This window comes from Ixodes scapularis, unplaced genomic scaffold (assembly GCF_016920785.2).
Source record: "Ixodes scapularis isolate PalLabHiFi unplaced genomic scaffold, ASM1692078v2 PGA_scaffold4__175_contigs__length_147842914, whole genome shotgun sequence".
Classification (NCBI taxonomy): domain Eukaryota; kingdom Metazoa; phylum Arthropoda; class Arachnida; order Ixodida; family Ixodidae; genus Ixodes; species Ixodes scapularis.
Genome location: NW_024609879.1, coordinates 100,253,327 through 100,272,486, shown reverse-complemented (window position 1 = coordinate 100,272,486; position 19,160 = coordinate 100,253,327). Strand labels below are relative to the sequence as shown.

General features: G+C 46.5%; 1 protein-coding gene across 2 annotated transcripts in view; it reads left to right on the top strand.

Annotated features, from left to right (window-relative positions):
• The first annotated feature begins 1,942 nt into the window (after positions 1–1,942).
• LOC120842421 (pecanex-like protein 1) overlaps positions 1,943–19,160 on the top strand; it is a 79,206-nt gene continuing 61,988 nt past the window's right edge. Inside the window, exons 1-11 of one of the 2 annotated variants that reach the window (XM_042293261.1) lie at positions 1,943–2,283; positions 5,638–5,837; positions 6,415–6,623; positions 6,726–6,872; positions 8,860–8,952; positions 10,621–10,784; positions 11,419–11,553; positions 13,551–13,863; positions 15,867–16,075; positions 17,280–17,463; positions 18,467–18,736. In XM_042293261.1, the coding sequence (XP_042149195.1) occupies positions 2,131–2,283; positions 5,638–5,837; positions 6,415–6,623; positions 6,726–6,872; positions 8,860–8,952; positions 10,621–10,784; positions 11,419–11,553; positions 13,551–13,863; positions 15,867–16,075; positions 17,280–17,463; positions 18,467–18,736 (2,077 nt within the window). In that variant the 5' untranslated portion in view covers positions 1,943–2,130. Of the gene's footprint in view, positions 2,284–5,637; positions 5,838–6,414; positions 6,624–6,725; positions 6,882–8,859; positions 8,953–10,620; positions 10,785–11,418; positions 11,554–13,550; positions 13,864–15,866; positions 16,076–17,279; positions 17,464–18,466; positions 18,737–19,160 lie in introns of both variants that reach the window. The other variant, XM_040213531.2, reaches the window with a different exon arrangement.

The window sequence follows — 19,160 nt, the reverse complement described above, 5'->3', positions numbered from 1 at the left end:
AGACACACAAAAAAACTAACACTGAATTGCTTCCGTTTAAAATGTTCACTCCGTTCATGAATTTGTTTGACTAGAATTACAGCTAGATTCATAGAGTACCATGCCCGGGCCAGTTTATACAAATTGTCCAATGTGTCGACTTGTAGCACAGGTGACCCTTTTGCTAACATGTCGAGTGGCATCATTAATCACACACGAATTGAGTTATGTAGCAACCGAAAAGGTACCTGCAAAATTCCCATTCTAATTTCGCTTCCCTTAAAGGACATGCCTCGCAAATCGACAACTGCCACGAAAATCTAGAGCCCTCATTCTTGTAATTGTTCCAAATTATTGGAAGCGTTTTAACTTCTAACTACCTCTGGTAATTAATTACTGGTGCGAACAGTGAAGGAAGTGACATGGGCTAGAAAGAAATTTCGTTGGCTGAAGCAGTCTTTATCGGGATCAAACTACTTCGTAAACGCTCTTCTAATAACTGAACCCTCGTTTCGCAAACAAACACAGACTGACACATTTAAAGCATAGGAGAAACTGTGTGCGATTCTAAGACATCGACCACTGTCGTTCGGGCACATTTGCATTTAAAGAATTTATAATAAGAATCGAGAAGATGTTTTCTTTTTGTATCTACACGCTGTCTTTTTGAATGGGGAAAATGTTCTGCATCAGATTTAGTACTAATCTTGTTCTTTTTAAATGCAGTAATTTAAACCTCGGCGGCCTTTTTTTTTTTTTTTTTTTTTTTTTTTTTTTTTTTTTTTTTTTTTGCGACTGAACGTTAAAAAGTAAGAGGTTATGCCTCAGAGGTTGGTGAAACCATTGCAGTATTCGTAACAGTCGCTGGAAGGAAGAGTGTTCAGTTGCACTGGCAGACCAGATATCGACTCTAGAGCACATCCTTGCAGTCAGTACAAATCAAAATCTGTTGAGGGGCGTCTTAACAGGCGGCTCCTTGAAACGCCTCTTTGTTGGTGGCTATAGAGACGGTGTCCGGAAGATTTACGGGCAGCTTTTCGCTTGTTCCAAACTTATCGTTCTGGAATAAACTCCATATGGAGTTTCGCGAAAAGGTTTATAACAACATGCATGAACCATCTGCGTTGCTTGCTTAACGCTTGCTTAACTTCCTGCCCTCAATTGTCCGTTAAACACGCTAAGGGGGCCCCTGTACAAAAGAAAGCTCCATAACCGTCCTTCCATCTAACAAGGAGCTTGGGAGGTCGCGTTAAATTTTGTTGTTCTGGCACGCTCTTGTACAACGAGCTCACAAACGCCACCTGATCTAGAGACGGGAACATTATGGCATGCTTGTTTCCTTGTTGAGGAAAAGAGAACGAGAAGGCCATTGCGCCAGAGGCCCTTCGAAGTGTTTTTTCTGCTTTGTGTCTAAGCTTTCATAAAAAAAAAAGACTAATATTTTTAAATTTGTAGGGGCCAGCGTGGAGCCCCCTGTCAGACTGGGGCCCAGGGCTGCAGCCCCCTTAGCCCGTACCTTAATCCGGCCCTGCCCGTACCCTCCCCTCCTCCTCCTCAAGAGCTGCGCTCTAATTCGGCATTACAGGAAGTCGTAAACGTTTTTCACTTCTTTCTTCCCTCCCCTTTTTCCTCTTGTCCCCCCCCCCCCCCCCCCCCCCCTCTTTCTCCCCCCGGGAAAATGAAGTTTGCGCCGCTGACTCAAAACATCGCAGTAGGGCAGTAGGCCCAAATAATCCGTAAAGTGCTGAGATTGTATTAATTTTTTTTAAAGAATTCGGTAAAAATAAACGAATTGTTTAAAAATAAACTAGCAGAAACTGAAAAATAATATGCGTGCCATGCTATCTGCCCTGCACGAAACAAGCCGGTCGTCCACGAAACACCATTTCGCCAAATTTAGCCACCGTCTCAAAACCGAAACTAAAACTTACGGATGCGTTTGGGCAATCGGCAGTGCCGTAGCCAGCAACAAGCCAGATTTCCCATCTCTGTAATGGAGTGTCATTCGTAGAGTTTCCCACAAAAAGTTTTCTGGCCATTCCGGCGAAGATATCGCCATGTCGAAGCGTCACCAAGCTTTTGATCACGGCTCATCGAGTACCAGCGCGGAGTAACGTTGTGATGGGTCTCCACGTCCTGCCCGGCACCTAGATGGGATCCCAGACGTTGGAGATACTCCGTCAAGGGGTCTGGGCTTCGTTCACGGGAGGATGGTTCTACGACCCGAGGCAGGATCACGAGTCAAACATCCTGCACCTTTATCTCTGGCTTTTCCTACTATGCTTGCCGTTCTCATTGTACATGGTAAGACTTGCTTGTTTACGGGTTTTGCAAGCGTACGTTACACTTGAGTCGTTTCGGTTGCCTTGAGTCATGCTGACGCCGATAAGAGTTCACTTCCTATCGTCGATTTGCAAGCATGAAAACCTCTCGTAGTCACCCGAGTGATTCCATAAGAAGCACAAATATCCCATCAAATAAGAATGGATTTGCCTGGACCGAGTTGAAGCCTACCTCCGTAGGTAGGCGAGTTTACGGACGATTTGCAGATTACCACTCTGCGAGCAATGGAGCTTTATTTGCTTAGTTTCAATAAATTTCGTAAGTCGCCCTGCGTACCTTTTTTTTCCTGTTAGTTAATCTGGTGGAAGGTCTATGGGAGCGTCCCCAGCGGTGTGTTTCCGTCTCTCAACTGTCGTTAACGTTAATTGCCAACATGGCTTATCAACTTTCATTCGAACTTCAAAAACCGTGTGATTTCCTTTTCTTAAAGGCCCACCTTTCTTTAAAACAATTTTATTACTCTTTCTTTACTGAAAGTTTTCTCCATCAGTAGCCACCATCAACTGTAATTGTCATCAACAATCTATTACTGCCAATCACCAAAAAAAAAAAAAAAAAAAGTTGAATTTCTTCATTACTGGCACATTTTCACTGACGGCAGGTAGATAGATAGTTTGCGGGGGTCTTCATTTCGCAGAGTCGATGATTATTTCTACTGACCATTTATGCTAATTGTAATGTCTTTTAAACTTTCACAATTTCTTTAACTGTTGATCAATTAAAATATATTTTGTTTGCTTCAGTATGGCATCTTATTTTTGTACCGTCAAACTCTTAATCATCATCATCATCATACTTATTGCTTGCCTCAAAGTACCACTCCTACAGTGTAAAACTAGCGGTAAAACGAACGTTTTGGGGGGTAGACCATCGGCATAGCAGACGAGCCCAATGTCAGTGCAGGCCATGTTCGTTGTTTGCATCCAGATGATCCAATAACCACCTTCTGTATGCTGCCATTGTTGTCTAGTGGGCCTTGGGACGAGTTCTGAGCATGTGCAATAGCGCTCCTCCACGAAATATCGGGCGTTGTGCATCTGTCCACAGCCCAGTGACTTCACATTTCTCTTTAGGGTAATAAGCACTGGAAAGGTATATGCTATACTCTGTTTCACGAGAACTTGGCGATCTGTAAAGGCTGCAGGCCCCGCAACCCAATAAGGGCGTCGGAACAAGGCACGTGATAACACTCCACGGTCAAGGCCCCAGAGGCCTCGTTACCGCCACAGCAACAGCGCTGTCTGTGACAAAAAGGGGTTCGAGACTTCTTTCTTTTTTTAACGACAATTGAACTCGCGCAATTGCATTTCAATCGACTCCATGCTACACGACACAGAAGAAAGACGAAGACATGTTACTTTATGAAGACATGTTACCTTTCCCAAGAACCATGTGGCTTTTGAACAATGCTTAATTGATCGCAGCCCTGTAATCAACCGCTTCCGCCGAAAACGTCGCCCTGGCATTAGCACCCGCCACAAATTTGTGGCTAAATTGAGCATATGGTTGCCTCATGAACTATTCCCAAAGAACTCTCAACTCTAGCAGACGGCAATGTTGCGGCGGTGGACGTTCGTCCGAAGTTGGCTGGTTTTGCAGCGGACGACTTTTGGTCAGCGGACGATAGATGGATCATCCGGGCCTGCGTTTGGCGCAGTGTTACAAACGCTCCCGTGACGTGGGATCACGTGCCCTGCTGCGATGCTACTATCGGGTCGCGATGGCCGTAGCCTCCACAGTTTGCCACGTTATCATGAAATGGAGAATAGAGGTATGCTTAGAGTATCGGCACTTCACTCCCTGGTTATCCTGTGGGCTCCGGCATTTAGGTGCTTAGTGCAAAGTGGACACAATATGGGAGCATTACGATTAAAAAATGCCACTACCTGAGCTTGAGATATGGCGTCAAGAAGCTTGGGCAATGTCGGCTTCCTCTGCCGCGCACCATAGTAACATCTTGGGGGCTATGGAAAACCCTTTCCTGAGATTTCAGATAGCTGGAAATAATTTTAAGCGCCGAAAAACCCGAAGTGTGGTTGCTTCAAAGCATAGCTAATTTCGTGGCTCTAGCGCATACAAGCGCTTGTAGGTGTTTCTTTTTTTTTTTTTTTTTAAATGAAGCTGGAACGCTTTTTAAGAAATCTGAGTTTGTCCAGTGAACTTGGCTGCCGCAGTTAACTTGGGCAGAAGCAGTGTCGCCGGAAGTATATTTTGAGGGGGGGGGGGGGGGGGGGGCCAAGTTCTTTTTGTCGTTCTTTTATTGTTGATATACTAAATTTTTTTTTTTGCAGGTATTACAATCTGAGTTTCGTTTACTATCCTTGCTGGTTCCTTTCTCTCTTTCACTACTGCGTGTGATGAGCGCCAGGCGCCTGGTGTGACGTGATGAGTGCCTGGCGTCTTCCTTCCAAGCGTTATAGAGCTGGGGTACACAACTCAAAAATGACGTGGGCCAAAAAAGTGTTTATTAGGAACTGCGCGGGTTTTCAATATCTGGCATCATCGCACTGGTTGCCCTCTTCACTACATTTCGCAGCGTCATTCCACAAGCCGCACAGAAAGTGGCCGGGGGTCGCACGCGGCTTATGGGCCGCATATTGTGCACCCCTGTTATAGATGGTCTGAGCCCCCTCATAAGAATACTTGGGGGAGGCTTTGGCCCCTTCCGGTTCCGGCGTCCCTGGGCAGAAGTAAACACTAAGCCCCTTTAAATCGTGAAATGCAAGCAGCGATTGCCGCAGGCCGTGCGGCAACCCTCCCTACGGCCTGTTATCTCTCCAAGACATTGTGACGTCATCGTCGGGATCCTTGTGCCAGCTTAGTGGCGAGCAAGGGTCATCTGACTTCGCCGATGACGTCACTTTTGCTAGTTTTTCTCTCCACTTTCGCGCCCTTCTGCGTTTGGCACGCCGCAATGGGCGAGGCTTTGTCGAAACTTTAGTTGGCGATTACGACGCTCCTAGAAATGAAATCAAAAGAACATTTAAGAAACACCCAAGCAGCACAAATTTTGGCAAATCATTGGCCAATGGCTGGCAATGGTCTTTTGACCAATGGCCAAAGAGTGGCCATTCCAATCGTCGGCCAGTGCTAGGCTGATAGCTGATAGCCAGCGGCCAGAGGGAGGCAGTCATCGGCCAATGGCTGGCCACTGTCTGGTTTAGTGTTGGCCAATGATTGACCAAATCTGTGCGGTTTGGGTAACCTTTAACGTGCCTAAATTGAAATTCTCACGGTTTTGTTTCGAATTGAATGACCTGTTTAGCTTATTTTTAACAGGCCTGTAGTTAAATGATGTACGACGTCCTTGTGCAGTTCCTGCAGCCCGTGCTGGTGGTGTGGGTCAGCTATGCGGGCATTGTGGGTGCCCTGTTCACCACTCTCAAGATGGTCAATGTGCGGCTGCACCGCATGTTCGACAGCGGGGAGTGCATCGAGGAGTCGAGCGACGATTCCAACCGCTCCGTGTCCGTCGACCACAACACGCTGGGGTCGCAGGGTCACGGCTCCAAGAAGTAAGTTGTTCTTCTCTAAAGGGAGCCTGCAATAATTTTCAATATTATGTTAATCTGTGCAATATAATTAGGGCTACATGTTTTTGGGGTTTGTTTTTCCTCACAGATTCAACATTTTTCAATGGCTACTTTCAGTGTCGGACATAAAATCGGTGTTTATCGGGGCTCATGTAGAAGAAGACGGAACACAGCCGGGAATTCTTCAACCTCCAGGGGAGTAGAGGAACTTCCATTCCCCTGGAGGTTCCTCAATCACCACTCCCCTGGAGGTTCCTGAATTCCTCTCGTGGCAGCCATCTTCCGATAGACGAGCAGACAACAGAGTGCGTTGTCTGCTCGCTGGCTGTTCGACTTTAGCAAGTTTGTTGCTCTGATTTTTTTTACTGGAAGAGAACTACACTTCGAAAATTCACGAAGTAAAACTGACCTGCTCGATGTACAATCGCTGAAAGTTTGAACTTTCTATGTTCAGGCAGCTATTTTTTTGGCTCGTTCTACAGCGTCGGATCCGCTGGAACCACCCTCTACGTTCCCTGCAACACATCTGAAACGCCTCTTCCCTCTTTGATGGTTGCAGGGAGGCGGAGCACATTGAGATGGCAGTGCTGAAGCAGCGTCAGGAGGGGGAAACGCCGCCCGTGCAGTGCAGTTCCCGCAACTCCTTCAACGAGGGGCCCGTGAAGCTGACCAGCATTGCACCGGCAGAGTCTCTGGAACTCATCGAGCGACTGGTGCGCTCCAACGAGTTCGACCTCAAGGCCTCCGACGGCAGCACCTGTGGCATCGGTGAGGAAACTTTTGGAGATTTCAGCGTGTCATCAAGTACCCCCGATTGAGCATTTTCCTTAAATATGGGTGGGAACCTTGTGGACCTTTTTTTTTTTGCAGACCTCCAAGTGGACGTGCACCACCGGAACAGTTCAGGCAGTTCGGGCGGATCCACGTCCGCCAAGCAAGACCACAGCTTCCACGGCACATCCGGCGGTGCTCCCCGAAGTCCCGAGTTTGGGCTTGTGGCCGAAGTCCTTCAAGAGGGTGAACACTGTAATACTTGTGCTAGTCTCCAGTAACAGTCATGATCCATTGGCATCATAATCACCGGCTCATTGTCGCCACAGTTAACTCTGTCATCACCTTGATCCCTCAACACCATCATCCTCATCTCATCCTTTGCTCTTTTCGCTGTGCACCCAAACCAAACATATTATTTTGCTCGATTTTAAGAAGGATTCTGGGTTTTCACAGTTTAGTGTTTCAAGGAACATTTCTGTAGATATTTTTTTTGCAAGTTAGGAGTTTACTAAAGTTTCGTCCTGTTAAATTCCCACTTCCCAAGGAAGGGGCACTCAACAAAGTTCTGTGTTGTTGTATTCACAATTCTCGAAATTTTGTAATAGAAAGATATAATAGCCAAAATCAGACATATAAAACTAGTATAAAAAGGGACGTTAATTATGATAAATACTTCAAAGAAACTTGTGGAAAATAGCTTCCACCTTTATAAACACACTGCCACCTCCTCCCCCTAAGAGGCCCAAATGATATGGTGTAAACTCAAAACTGGATCAGTGGCTAACGCAATCACATATTTAGATTGACTTCTATCAAGTCCCAGAAATACAGACATATCGACCTGTTTTGTTGAGCGGACAACGAGGATAAACCTTCTTTGTCAACAGCGCAAGGTTAAAAAGAAAGCTGTTGAGTTCTCTTCTTAAGACCACCGAATTGAGGCTAATGTGAATTGTCCCGGGTATTTTTGTCCGGATAGTTTGAAGTTTTTAGGATAAATCCCTTAAAAAAATTGACCATTGAGCAATTTCCGGATTTTTTCGGTTAAAAGGGCTAGGACACAAAATTTAAATGGATAGATTACTCTTTAAATGGAATGCTCATAGGCTACTTTGCATATATACCAAGTTTCGTGATCTTTAGAGCTCTAGTAATTGCATATAGCAATTTACGAATTTTTATCATTTTCATCTGGCGACCAGGCAACACTGCCCAAGTTAATCACACCATGGTGCTCATAAACCACATGATCATGAACACTCTCTCAATCTAGGCACCCCCATGGTCGCCCAAGCTCGCCTTGCCGCAATACAATCAAAACTGCTTGCGCAACTTGGCAACCCCAATACTATTCTCGCTCTCGCACCCCAACCCTCTAACCGTCCACCCTGCATGCACCTGTGAGATTTCTCTGGATGACGGTGACCACGGCGAGCTCTTCCGTGACTCACTGTTGCTCGAGCTGGTCGCCAGCAGGTCGCATCCAAAAAGAAACAGCTTCCAACATCTCTCGATAACAATCACTCTCATCGCTGCAGCGATCAGTGTCGAAGACCTCAATGAAGTGAGCGATGCCGTAGAAAATAATCGTCACAGAGCGCATGCTTGAAATGCGGAAGATAAACAAGGAAGTTGAAGCTTAAGACGCCAAGAAATTGAAGTCTGTGACCCTTAAGCCATGGCGGCCTTTTCGAATGGGATCCGAAGGTCCCGCGTCTAAAATGATTGATCGACGAAACTATCGTGCCACTTTCGAAACAAATTTTGCAGGATTATAAGAACATACAATAGGTCCTAGCAGTACATTTGTCTCATATTTTATTTTTGGCGTGTCCTGCCCCCTTTAAATCCCAAAACCCAAAACCCTGTTTACTATGAGGTAATGGGCGCAAGTGCACTTCAGGCGAGGTTGACGATTCATGAATGTACCTCTGGGATTCTAAGCTCGACAGTGGGATGCAGCCTGCAATCCCTAAAGGTCAGCGCCTCGCGTGACGCGATTGAAAACGCCGTTAAAGTTGTGACGTTTGCTTCGGAGTATTTCTGGGTGATCAAGCTCAGAAATCATAGAAACTTGTAGACTTTTTCAGAGTGCAAAGCTGCATGTAAAGATTAATGGGGCACAGACATTTTTCAGATTTAGGAGTATAAGCGGAATAAATGTTCCACGTTGTGTACCGTGAAGATACATGTCACATAAAAGACTAAGTTTTTTCTTTTCTCTTGGCAGTGTCCGACCTCAAGTCGGGCTGCCTCCCGATCACCGCTCTCGCCGCAAGCTCGGGTGGCAGGGAGGACCATCATGGGACAGTGCAGAACAACGGTGAGTGTCTGTTTCCTGTAGCCCTGGAATTGATGTAAAGAAAAATCAACGTTCGTCTGAATCTTTGTTTGTTTTATTCGATGCTATTGCTCTGCTTTTCTTCTAAAAACATTTCTGTGGCCCAAAGAATGTCTATACTGTGAATTGTGAATTTTTATACTAAGAAAAACGGATGATAAAAGTATCAATAAAGAAACTGCTTCGCCAGCCAAAATCTTTCTCTGAAATCCACATGCCACACAGAATAAAGGTTGGTAGGATATTAGTCTCTGTCAAAAGGCCTATTTAGGGGTGCATACCATCTGGGGTAATAAGGTGGTTAACTCATTCTTACAGCGGAGCTGTTAGGCGCTAGTTTCCCCAGTTTCGTGTCCGTCACCAAATAAATGTTGACACAAAACTCTGGACAGCTATCGCCACCTTTGAGTGATGGCGGCAACCAGACAACCGGCTTGCCAGTTGTCTGGCAAGCCAGTTGTTGGCTTGCCGTCGCTCATAGTTTGTTGCAGCCTTTCCAGCCTTTCCACTCTGGTTTTCACCAGAGTGGAAAGGCTGAATTTCTCTAGGCGTCGTCCTAGAAGTCGTCCGCGAGGACAACGCCTAAAGGGCGACGTCCTCTAGATGTTGTCCTCAAGGTAATCCTAGAAGTCGTCCTTGAGGTCGTCCTAGACGCTATCCTTGAGGTCGTCCTTGAAGTCATTCTTGAGATCGTCCTAGATGTCATCCTCGAGATCGTTCTAGAAGTCATCCTTGAGGTCGGCCTAGGCATCCCCGAGGTTGTCCTAGAAGTCGTCCCTGAGGTCGTCCTAGATGTCGTCCCTGAGGTCGTCCTAGGCGTCCTTGAGGTCGTCCTAGACGTCATCCCTGAAGTCATCCTAGACGTAATCCCTGAACTCGTCCTAGAAGTCGTCCTTGGAGTCGTCCTAGACGTCGTCCTCTAGGCATCGTTTAAGAAGTCGTCCTTGAGGTCGTCCCACCATAATAGAGCTTCGCTGGTCTTCCTTCTTCACCAGAGTGGAAAGGCTGAAAGTTTTTTGGTAATTAACTTCTTTGACATAATTGAAAAGAACCGAGTGGAATCTTTTAAGACTGAACCCAGAAGTGTCAACTTTTTGATCAGCTTTGCTGCATATAAAAGCTGATGTAAAGTTGTTGCATTTCCTGTACCTTTGAAATCCTAGTTGATCTAGGCAAGTGCAGACTACGATGCAATCTAGAGAAAAATTGAGTAGTATCTTAACTGTCACGAATGGTTAATCCTGGCGTTTTTCTGCCATAGTAAAAATCGTACGAGGCCGAAAGAGGATATGATTGAGGTGGCGGTGAACCCAGCCAGTTCAGCCTGGGAAGGACATTTTGGAACACCATCTACTATATTTTATTTCACCTTACGATCGACTGTAACAAACACTACAAGCCATCCCAACCAATCCAATGCTACGGGAGTGTTCCGTGATATTGTGAGGTCCGCCGTGACATGAGGGGCATATTGTCACGTGACTTGTTCGCAGCGATGGATTGTTTAGGATGGCTCGTAGTGTCTGCCGTGGCTCATCGCAAGGTCAGACGGAGGATAGTACGGGCATAATTTTCCCCTGACCAAGGTGAAAGTCGTCCCCTAGTATACTGAAGCATAGCATAAGCCTCATTTGGTTTTCTGCATTGCAGGGGCCCTGAGGGACGTTGCATCTGGTTCCTCCATCTCGCTCCATCCCGAGGGTCACTTGCCGCCACACCGGCGACGCGGAGGCAGCAGCTTTCTTTCGTCGGGGTCTTCCGCGGCTTCTCTACGCAACGCCACGGGATCGGTGGAACTTGCGTTCCTTTCGCAGGTAAGCATTCCTATGCCATCTATTAATAATTTGCCTTCTTCTGAATTACTGCTTTGAGAGCGCCTGGTAAACCACGTACGCCACCAGCCTCGGGCAGTGAAGCTGGGTTCTGTTAACTTTGTTGAGTTGTGGTGACCTACCGTAAAATACCGAACAAGCGCCGACGCAAAAGTATAAACAAAGTCATAATCGCGAAAAACTTTCACATGAGCATTTGTTAGCTTTAGGAGCAGAAAAGCAGATGGGGCACATGATAGGGTATGCCCTCGTATGATCTGGCGGAATGGTATAGGAGCACTTTAGTGTTTTGTCAAAACCTTTAAGTATGAAAACGCCTCGGTTAGCTCAGTGGGTTGGAAGTTTGCCAGAGTGGGCACTTCTTGAGATGCGAGCGTATATGCAGTATTTTACGGTAGATTGAACTCTCGAAACCTCGCTTGCGACACACTAGGAAGTGCATAACAGAAAGCTGCTAGCTGCCTGTCATATTGCGCATTCTGCGTCAATTAAAAATTACCAATTGCCCGTCTGTACTAACACTGTTGCGCTATGTACAAGGATGAGGGATTCATTGTTGAACGCTAGGTTTATCGACGCCTCTCGTGCCGTCTTTGTTCCTCCGTCTCCCGTTCAGGATCCGAGCGTGCGTGCGGCCGAATTGGCGCGAGCAGCTCAGCAGCGCAAGAGCGGCACCAACCTCCGTTTGGAAGACGCCGACGCTAAGCGGGTGGTACGACGCGCCCACAGCGAGCTTGAAACCTGCCCTCCTGTGAGTGGAAATCCCACTCTTGTACCACAGCTCTGTCTTGCCCGAGAGTGCCTGAACTTGTATGGTCTTAAGGAAACGCCGGTACGGGTATCGAATGGTCATTTGAGCCACTTTCTTTTATCGAAATCAAATGGAATATAATGGGATTAAAAATAGAATGATTTCTAATACGGTAGCCAACCTTTTTTTTTTAGACAGAAATTTAGCGCGTGCTCATTTATTCTGAAGTTTCTGCGGGGTCGTCGAGACTGGTTCACGCATTTAAAGGGGATCGAGTGCGTTATAGCCACTTACGGCGAGAGGAAACACTGGCGCCATCTGTCGGGTGGTCATGGAACTCTTGCGATCTGCATATGTACATAGTGCGCGAGGTATTTGAGAATGCAACTTGAGGGTGCGTAACTTCCCGTTCTCTTACTATGTCTAGCTAGACGCTCGAGCTTGCCTTTGGCTGCATCTATGTCATATATCTAGCATATCAATTTTAAAACGGCAGCTTCCGGTCTGACACGAGGAATGAAGATGCACGCCGTCCCGCGTCCCGGTTGCTTCGGTCTTCACTGCGGCGGTTTGGATATGGCCATCTTCTCGAATGTGTTGAGGTCCTTTGTTTTCAATGTCGTAAAATGGCTTTTGGATTCTGATGGAGAAGTTGCATCTGACGCTGAGCGAAATAAACATTCCCGGCGGTCGGACTTCGTAGGGATGGCCGAGTTTGCCCAACAGGAGTGGGCATTGCGAACGATGACTTCAGCTAGTCGACGAGGGGCACTAGTCAAGCAGCTCGAGGTAGCAGACTCCACTATCGGGCTTGCGGTGCACGAGGCCCTTAGATATTTGTTGTGTTATGAGGAGACTACAGTTTATCTCCCAGGAAGCCCAGAAAAACCGTGTCATCTGGTCTAAGCGCTCGTCGAGCAAGCTCCGGCACCCTGACGAGCTAGACGTGCTTTGGTTTTCTTCCGACGAGAACTTTGACCCAGACCAAAAGTTTGACAGGAGGATTGATGGGTGACTCCGTGCGAGCCTCGATGAGCTCCCTATGGTTATTTGACAAAGTTTTCGTCCTCTGTCATGGTTCTAACCATTGTGAGCAGCGAGGATCACGTCATGCCTCCCCATTTCTTGCAATGAAGCCTTAGGGCCAATGGCCCACGCCACCCAAGATTGGCTGGCTGACAACCCCTACGATCCCAACATGCAGCCTCCTGAATCTCCAGAAAGGCAAATGTTGTGGGGGGAGGGGGGGGGGGACTGCTTTTGTCCCTAAGGTAAACTTTTTTAATGATAAAATTGATATACACCAGCCAATATTTTCGTTTTTGGTGACGTAGCAAATATTGGGTCAACATAATAGATCTGGCAACACTTTAGCCGTAATGTCGTGTCTCAATAGACCTCCCCCCTCTCCCCCACCGATTGAATGCCAACTTCTGCACCCCCCCCCCCCCAAGCTGACATAAGTCTGCCCCCGTCTGCAGATGTAAACCCTTTGGACCACTATGTCTGGGGCGTCGTCGAGAGATACCAACGAGCAGCCCCACAACACCAAAGAGTCGTTAAAGGCTGCCATTGTAGACATTATGGGCAACATCAACGAGGACCTCTCGATCGGGGCGTGCGGCCGTTTTCGAAGCCGCATCAATTCAGTCATTGCCACCGAAGGTGGTTTAATCGAATGAAATTCGAGAACATGAATAGAATCTGTACCAAATTTTCTGCAAATATATAAAATATTTACTTGAAACGTCAGTTTTTTTTCCTGGAATCTTTGTTATGCTTTCAAATACCTCGTGCACCCTGTATATTCTAATATTTTATTCATCATTCTTTACGGTGGGCTCGAAAAAGTTTGGTAATGTATAGGTGACTATTTCTCATAGATGGTGCAGAGGCCTGATCTCACAAATATACTGTGAAGCCTCGTTAGCTCATGCCTGAACCAGTCTTAGATGCACCTTTCTATCGGTCCCTATAATTTTGCTCGCTTCCACCAGCCGCAGATGCCAAGGTCGGTTGCACCGCCGTCTCACCCTGTGTCGCTGGAAGCGATTCGGATCACCAGCGCGGGTGGCTTGGCAGGTGCGGTGCCGGTGCCGCGCCACACGCGAAGGAGCGCCGAGTTCCTCCGACCTCCGCTGCTCGGCGACGCCATCAAGCCGATCGCCGAACAGCCGGCGGCCGAGACGCCGCCGGGCAGCAGCAGTAGCACCCAATCGCTGCTGGTCCGGCACCGATCGCTGGATGCGGCAACGTTGCGACGCCGACGGCAGTGCGGCGAGACGGGTGGCATTGCCGGGAATGACGATGGTGAGAGTTGGCCTGGCCGTTTGGGGTTGCCACCTTTAACGTGTGGAAGTGCCTGTTTCTAACTTCCTGAGGCATCCGATTCGGTTATTGAATGGACAGGAGGTTCTTTTTTACGGCGGAGCTCTTAAGGGCTAGGTTCCCTAGGATAGTGTCCGTGTATGTGGACACAAACCTACCTGGACAGCTACCGCCATCTATAAGTGACGGCGACAAGCACAGAACCAGTATGGTTTCCGCCGTTGCTCGTAGATGGCGGCAACCTTTCTAGCTACAGTCAAACCCGTTTATAACGAACAGCAGGAAACGCTACGATCAGTTTGATATAGCAAGTAGTTTGATATAGCAAAAACCATTTACAACAAACTTCCACGATGCATTCGTTGTAAAGCTAGAGCTTCTCTTTCTCTGTCATCTCTTCGCTTTTACCTTGTAACAAAATGCTGGAAAGCTTCTTTTTTTTTTTTGGCATGCTTGCAGAGTTTGTTTTTTTAGCTTATTTTCCCTTTTGAACCACTTCTCTTCATAGGCAACCGCTTTGCGATGAAGTTGTTTTTTTTCTGTGCGTGCGTGCAGTGTCTTTTTTTTTTTGTTTTTTCCCTTTCTGAATTGCTTCTCTTTGTTAATTTTGTTCGTGGCTTGAGCTTTTAGAATTTTCTTTAGATGATTGTTTGCACGTCTTTGGAAGCCTTCCCGGGGGGTAAAAAGTTTGATATAGCCAATATGTTGTTCGTTATAAAAAGTACTTTTTAAATGCATTTTTATTTAAATTTTCCGTGAGTTCGATATTGACAATAATTTGCTGTACGTGGGTTCGTTCTAAACGGGTTTCACTGTATTATAGAAGAATGGATAGTTGGGCACGTTGGTGAAAATTCATCGTAATAAACAGCGCGAAAAACAGATGGCGACGAAGAAGAAGCACACAGTGTATCAAGTACAGCTCCGCTGGTCTCTCTTCTTCTTGAGAGTGGAAAGGCTGAACGTTTTATTTCTCTGATTGCTCGACAGAATTCAACTCATAATTATTACATTCCAGTGGGCTTTCATCACATTGCACAAGACACACCCGTAAAAGTGTCCATCTCGGAATCGTTTCTTGATCCCACGAAGAAAGGCAATAAAGGGGCACTCCGGCCAGTTTTCGAACTACCCAAACAAATTGCATTTTCTGAATACCCATACTTCGTTCTTCATGGTATGAAGAACTTCATGGTCTCGAAATTCAAAAGAACTATTGAAAAAATTGTAAGTGAAGATAATGCCGAAACCAACATTCATATTGCCCCGCGCTCTCTAGTGGTGTGACGTCACAAATGGTAGACTTTCAGGTCGCTCAGGTAGTCTTCAATGGAGTATGTCGACAATGTTTTCTGTGCTTCTCTGTGAATGAGCTTCCAAGTGTTCTTCTTCCACCATCAAACATCTTGTAATCAGTTGGGAACATATTTTGCTGCCCACTTTGTACCATTTTTGTTGTCACACTTCAGTCTTGCGAGTAGAGGCTCTCAATTTGAAAAAACATCACGAGTGATTTCAAAAAATTCATTAACTTTTGATATTTTTTTTTTTCTCTCAATACTTGGTTTTTGGTACAGCCAATTTAAAGGCAAATCGGCGGCCATAAAAAAATTGCTGTGAAAAGCTCCATAAAAAAAAAACCACCTTTAGAAGCCGGACTTTGTAATCTGTGTTCCTGAAATAAAAGTTATACACTCGCACAACAATGCACGCTCTCTTTTAGAGAGGGCGCATCTAAATTTAAGCCCATTAGCCCATTCTAACCTTCGATGGGGTTGTGGCCTATTTGAAAAATGTGACAGGAATTTTGTAGCATTGAGCGTTTGGTAAAAAAACGGGCCTTAATACTACCAGATGATGGAAACAGTGCAGTCCCCGTTTGCTTCTCTCGTTTTTCACCTTGTCTCGTCTCGTGCTTATTTTTATTTTAGCACCCGACTCGTGATAAGAGGCAGACATAGTTTGCTCATGTAACATATTTCCAGCCGAGTTTGGGAAGCCCGAGGAGGAGCCATTTGGAGCGCCCCTGCTGCACTCCGGTGGCGAGAGTGGGGCGGCGGGTGACGCCCACTCCGACAGTCTGATGGCCTCCACGGACACGGTGTCCTCGACCTCGGGAGAGTCTGACCGGAGCAGCAGCACCCACTTCACGGTGATCTACAAGCCCCTGGACCCCTGCAGCGGGAACCCCCAGGTTGGTGGGGCCTCTTGAGTTTTTTTTTTTTTATTTTTCAAAAACCCTGAAATGGGAGCTGTCTTTTTTTGTGTGTGTGTGTGGTTTTAAAGGATGACGACAGAAATGGTACAACGTGGCCAGTAAACCACATTCCCAATTGATTACAAGACGTTAAATGGTGAGAAAACAATGCTTGGAAGCTTATTCACTGAGAGGCACGCGAAAAACGCTCGACATACTCGGGCAAACTCTTTGATAGTCACCGATCTCTCTCGAAATTGGTTCAACACATTCGTAGACACATCTGAACTATACTCGTTTTCACGTCAAGATATGATGGTTCTTAGTATGTTTTTGACATTTTTTGTATGGTATTGTTTTGTCTTGGATTTCTTGTTTGGCTGATTTTGCAGCATCCCCCTTCGTATGTAATACTTCTTGGGCCCTTATGGTTTCTGAAAGAAATAAATAAAAATAAACCTTATTAAAAGAAATCCGGAAACTCGCTGAGCATTACTAGTTTTTTTCTTTGTGTAGAAAATTAAGAGATATGTAGGTGGATTTTGGATTCCAGATACATTCTCTTATCAAGACGTACACGTTTCAAGCGCCGAAAACATTGCTTCTCCCTCCGACAACCAAATATTGTAAGAACTACTCCACGCAACGTATGAACAATGCACAAAACTTTCTTTTTTTTCTGACGTGAAAATGAGTATTGTAACTCAAATTGCAAGTCACAATAATGTTTTTTTTCTCAAGATTATAAAAGGCTCTACTGGCAACATTGAAAACATCGCATCAGATGTTCCAGTACAGGGCAATAAGGGAGAGACATTGCAGCTTGTTCCCCACAGGTTACATGTAGTTTGATGATGTGAAACAAATGCTCGTTAAGCTTACACTAGCAAAACAAAAAAACACGCACAAATATATATATATACATATTTTTTAGGCTGCTTGTTCGACTTACACGTCATACATCATATGACATCACCCCACTGCGAACCGTGGGAAAGTCTTAATGTTAGTTTTTGGCATCACCTTCGTTTCCGTTTTTTCGACATCTATTTTGAATTTAGTGATAACAAATAGCATTCCACAATGAGTAAGGCCCGGGTTTTTTGAAAAAGTACTTAGTGTGGATAGCTCAGAAACCACCGCAGCTCTCCTTCAAAGAGATGAGTCCAATGGAACGAAAATTTCGTCTCCCAATTTCCAGGAGCTTGATTTGCCGGAGCAGTACCCCGGCTGGCTGGAAGGCGGGAACCAACGGAATCCGGACCCACTCCCGTCGCCCGCCTGTTCCGAGCGGAGCAGCGTGGGCGGGCTCGACTGGCTCTTTGGAAATCCGTCGGGCAGGCCCGTAGGTGCGGCGTGCGACGCCAAGGCTCCACCCCCAATGGGTGAGTGCAAAGACCGGTTCGCAGATTCGCTGCAGAGCCGAATCAGTAACGTGATTAGCTTCAAATTCGGTGTTGATTCCTCGCCGTACATCCTCCTCTCGCCACTGACGTTTCCTCCGTGCAACTTGTAATGCCACGAGGTAACTTCTTACGGCAATATTTGTTTCATTGGGAGAAGCGTTACGAGTCCGTCCAAAAAAAGGCTCTCTGCTCGCCATGATTGGTGGTTTTCTTCTCTCCACTCGCCTCCTCTACAGCATTCACTCTGCTAAAGGGGAAAGAGGCTTTGCAAGAGGAGCTTTGTCTGCTTTTCTTAACCTGTAACCGACTACATCTATGAAGACCACCGGGTGAATAGTACAACCTAATTTCGTCGAAACATTTATTAAACTGGCCACTGAGGTCTGACGTACGCCAAGTCAATGAAATCTGCCGATTTGGCAAGCAGCTTGCTGTGCAGTGTTAGGAAATTTGGAAAAACTTGCCTCTTTCATCAGTTTTGTTCAATGTACGCACGAGGGTCCGTTCGCGTACCTGCGACTGATTACGACCGAGTGCCAAAACCTTTTGGGATTTTTTACGACGAGCAATTACACTGGCGACATCTGTCTGGTGGCCGCAGTACACTTTGCACTTCCATATAGTTTCTATTTTTTCGCGCATCGTTCTTCCGTTTGTGGCTCGAAAAACTTTTGAAAACGCTATAAACGACCATTTCTCGCAGATAATATGTACATCTGATCTCGCAAAGACTGTAAAACCTTCGCTTTGGTGAAGTGAAGTTCCAGGGTCACCTTATAGATGGCGCCGGTGTACCAGCGTGTTTCGTCGTCGTAATAGAGTGCAAGAACTCGGCTTTAAGCAACTGCAAGTGTGTGAGAGGGCATCAAGGTCTGCAGTCAGGGGGACGATATTTGGGCTGCATTCGTTTGCAAGGTAGATCACAGGACCCTTTCATTCCACATGAGCGCTTTGTGCCGGCACTTTTTGTCTCTCGGAACAGAGTTCTGCGGTGTGGAGGAGAAGAGGATGCCGTGCCGTTCACAGCCGTCGGAGCCGGCCGATCCGACGGCCGCCGGAAGCCTGGACTGTGGCCTGCCCTTTCAGCTGTCGGCTCTGGCACGGACCAGCGAGTCCTCAGACCAGAGCCTCTCGGACGCCAGCTCTCCCTCGTCGCCCGACGAGATGACGCCGCTTGGCGCCACATGTCGGCCTTCCGTGGCGCTCGGCGCAATCCCCAAGCAGTACTTGGAAGATGGGAACAGCAGCAGAGGTTGGTTGCATGGGCCCCACCCACTCAAGAATTGTGGGCTGACTGCGGACCTTTATGCGGAGACTCGCGTTGCACCCGCGCATATTAAACTCAATTGATCGATTGATTTGAATGACAGAAAGACAAAGAGGTCTGCCTGGACATTTGTCCTAGCTGGCTGCTCTTCAGTGGGTTTAGGAAAGAGTGAAAAGAAAGTTGCACTAGCTTGATCATGCTGACAAAGACCAAGGACTGCGCAATGTGTTCCCACACAAGCCACGCTCCGTGTGTCCTTTGGGCAGGATTTTTATTGTTTTATTATCTGTTATTTCTAGGGGTGTGTGAATATACGGAATTTCGAATACAATAAGAATATGTTCCTCGTTTGATATGTATTAGACTCGAGAATTGCATATTAAGAATTTCCTGCCGAATGTTTGAAAAG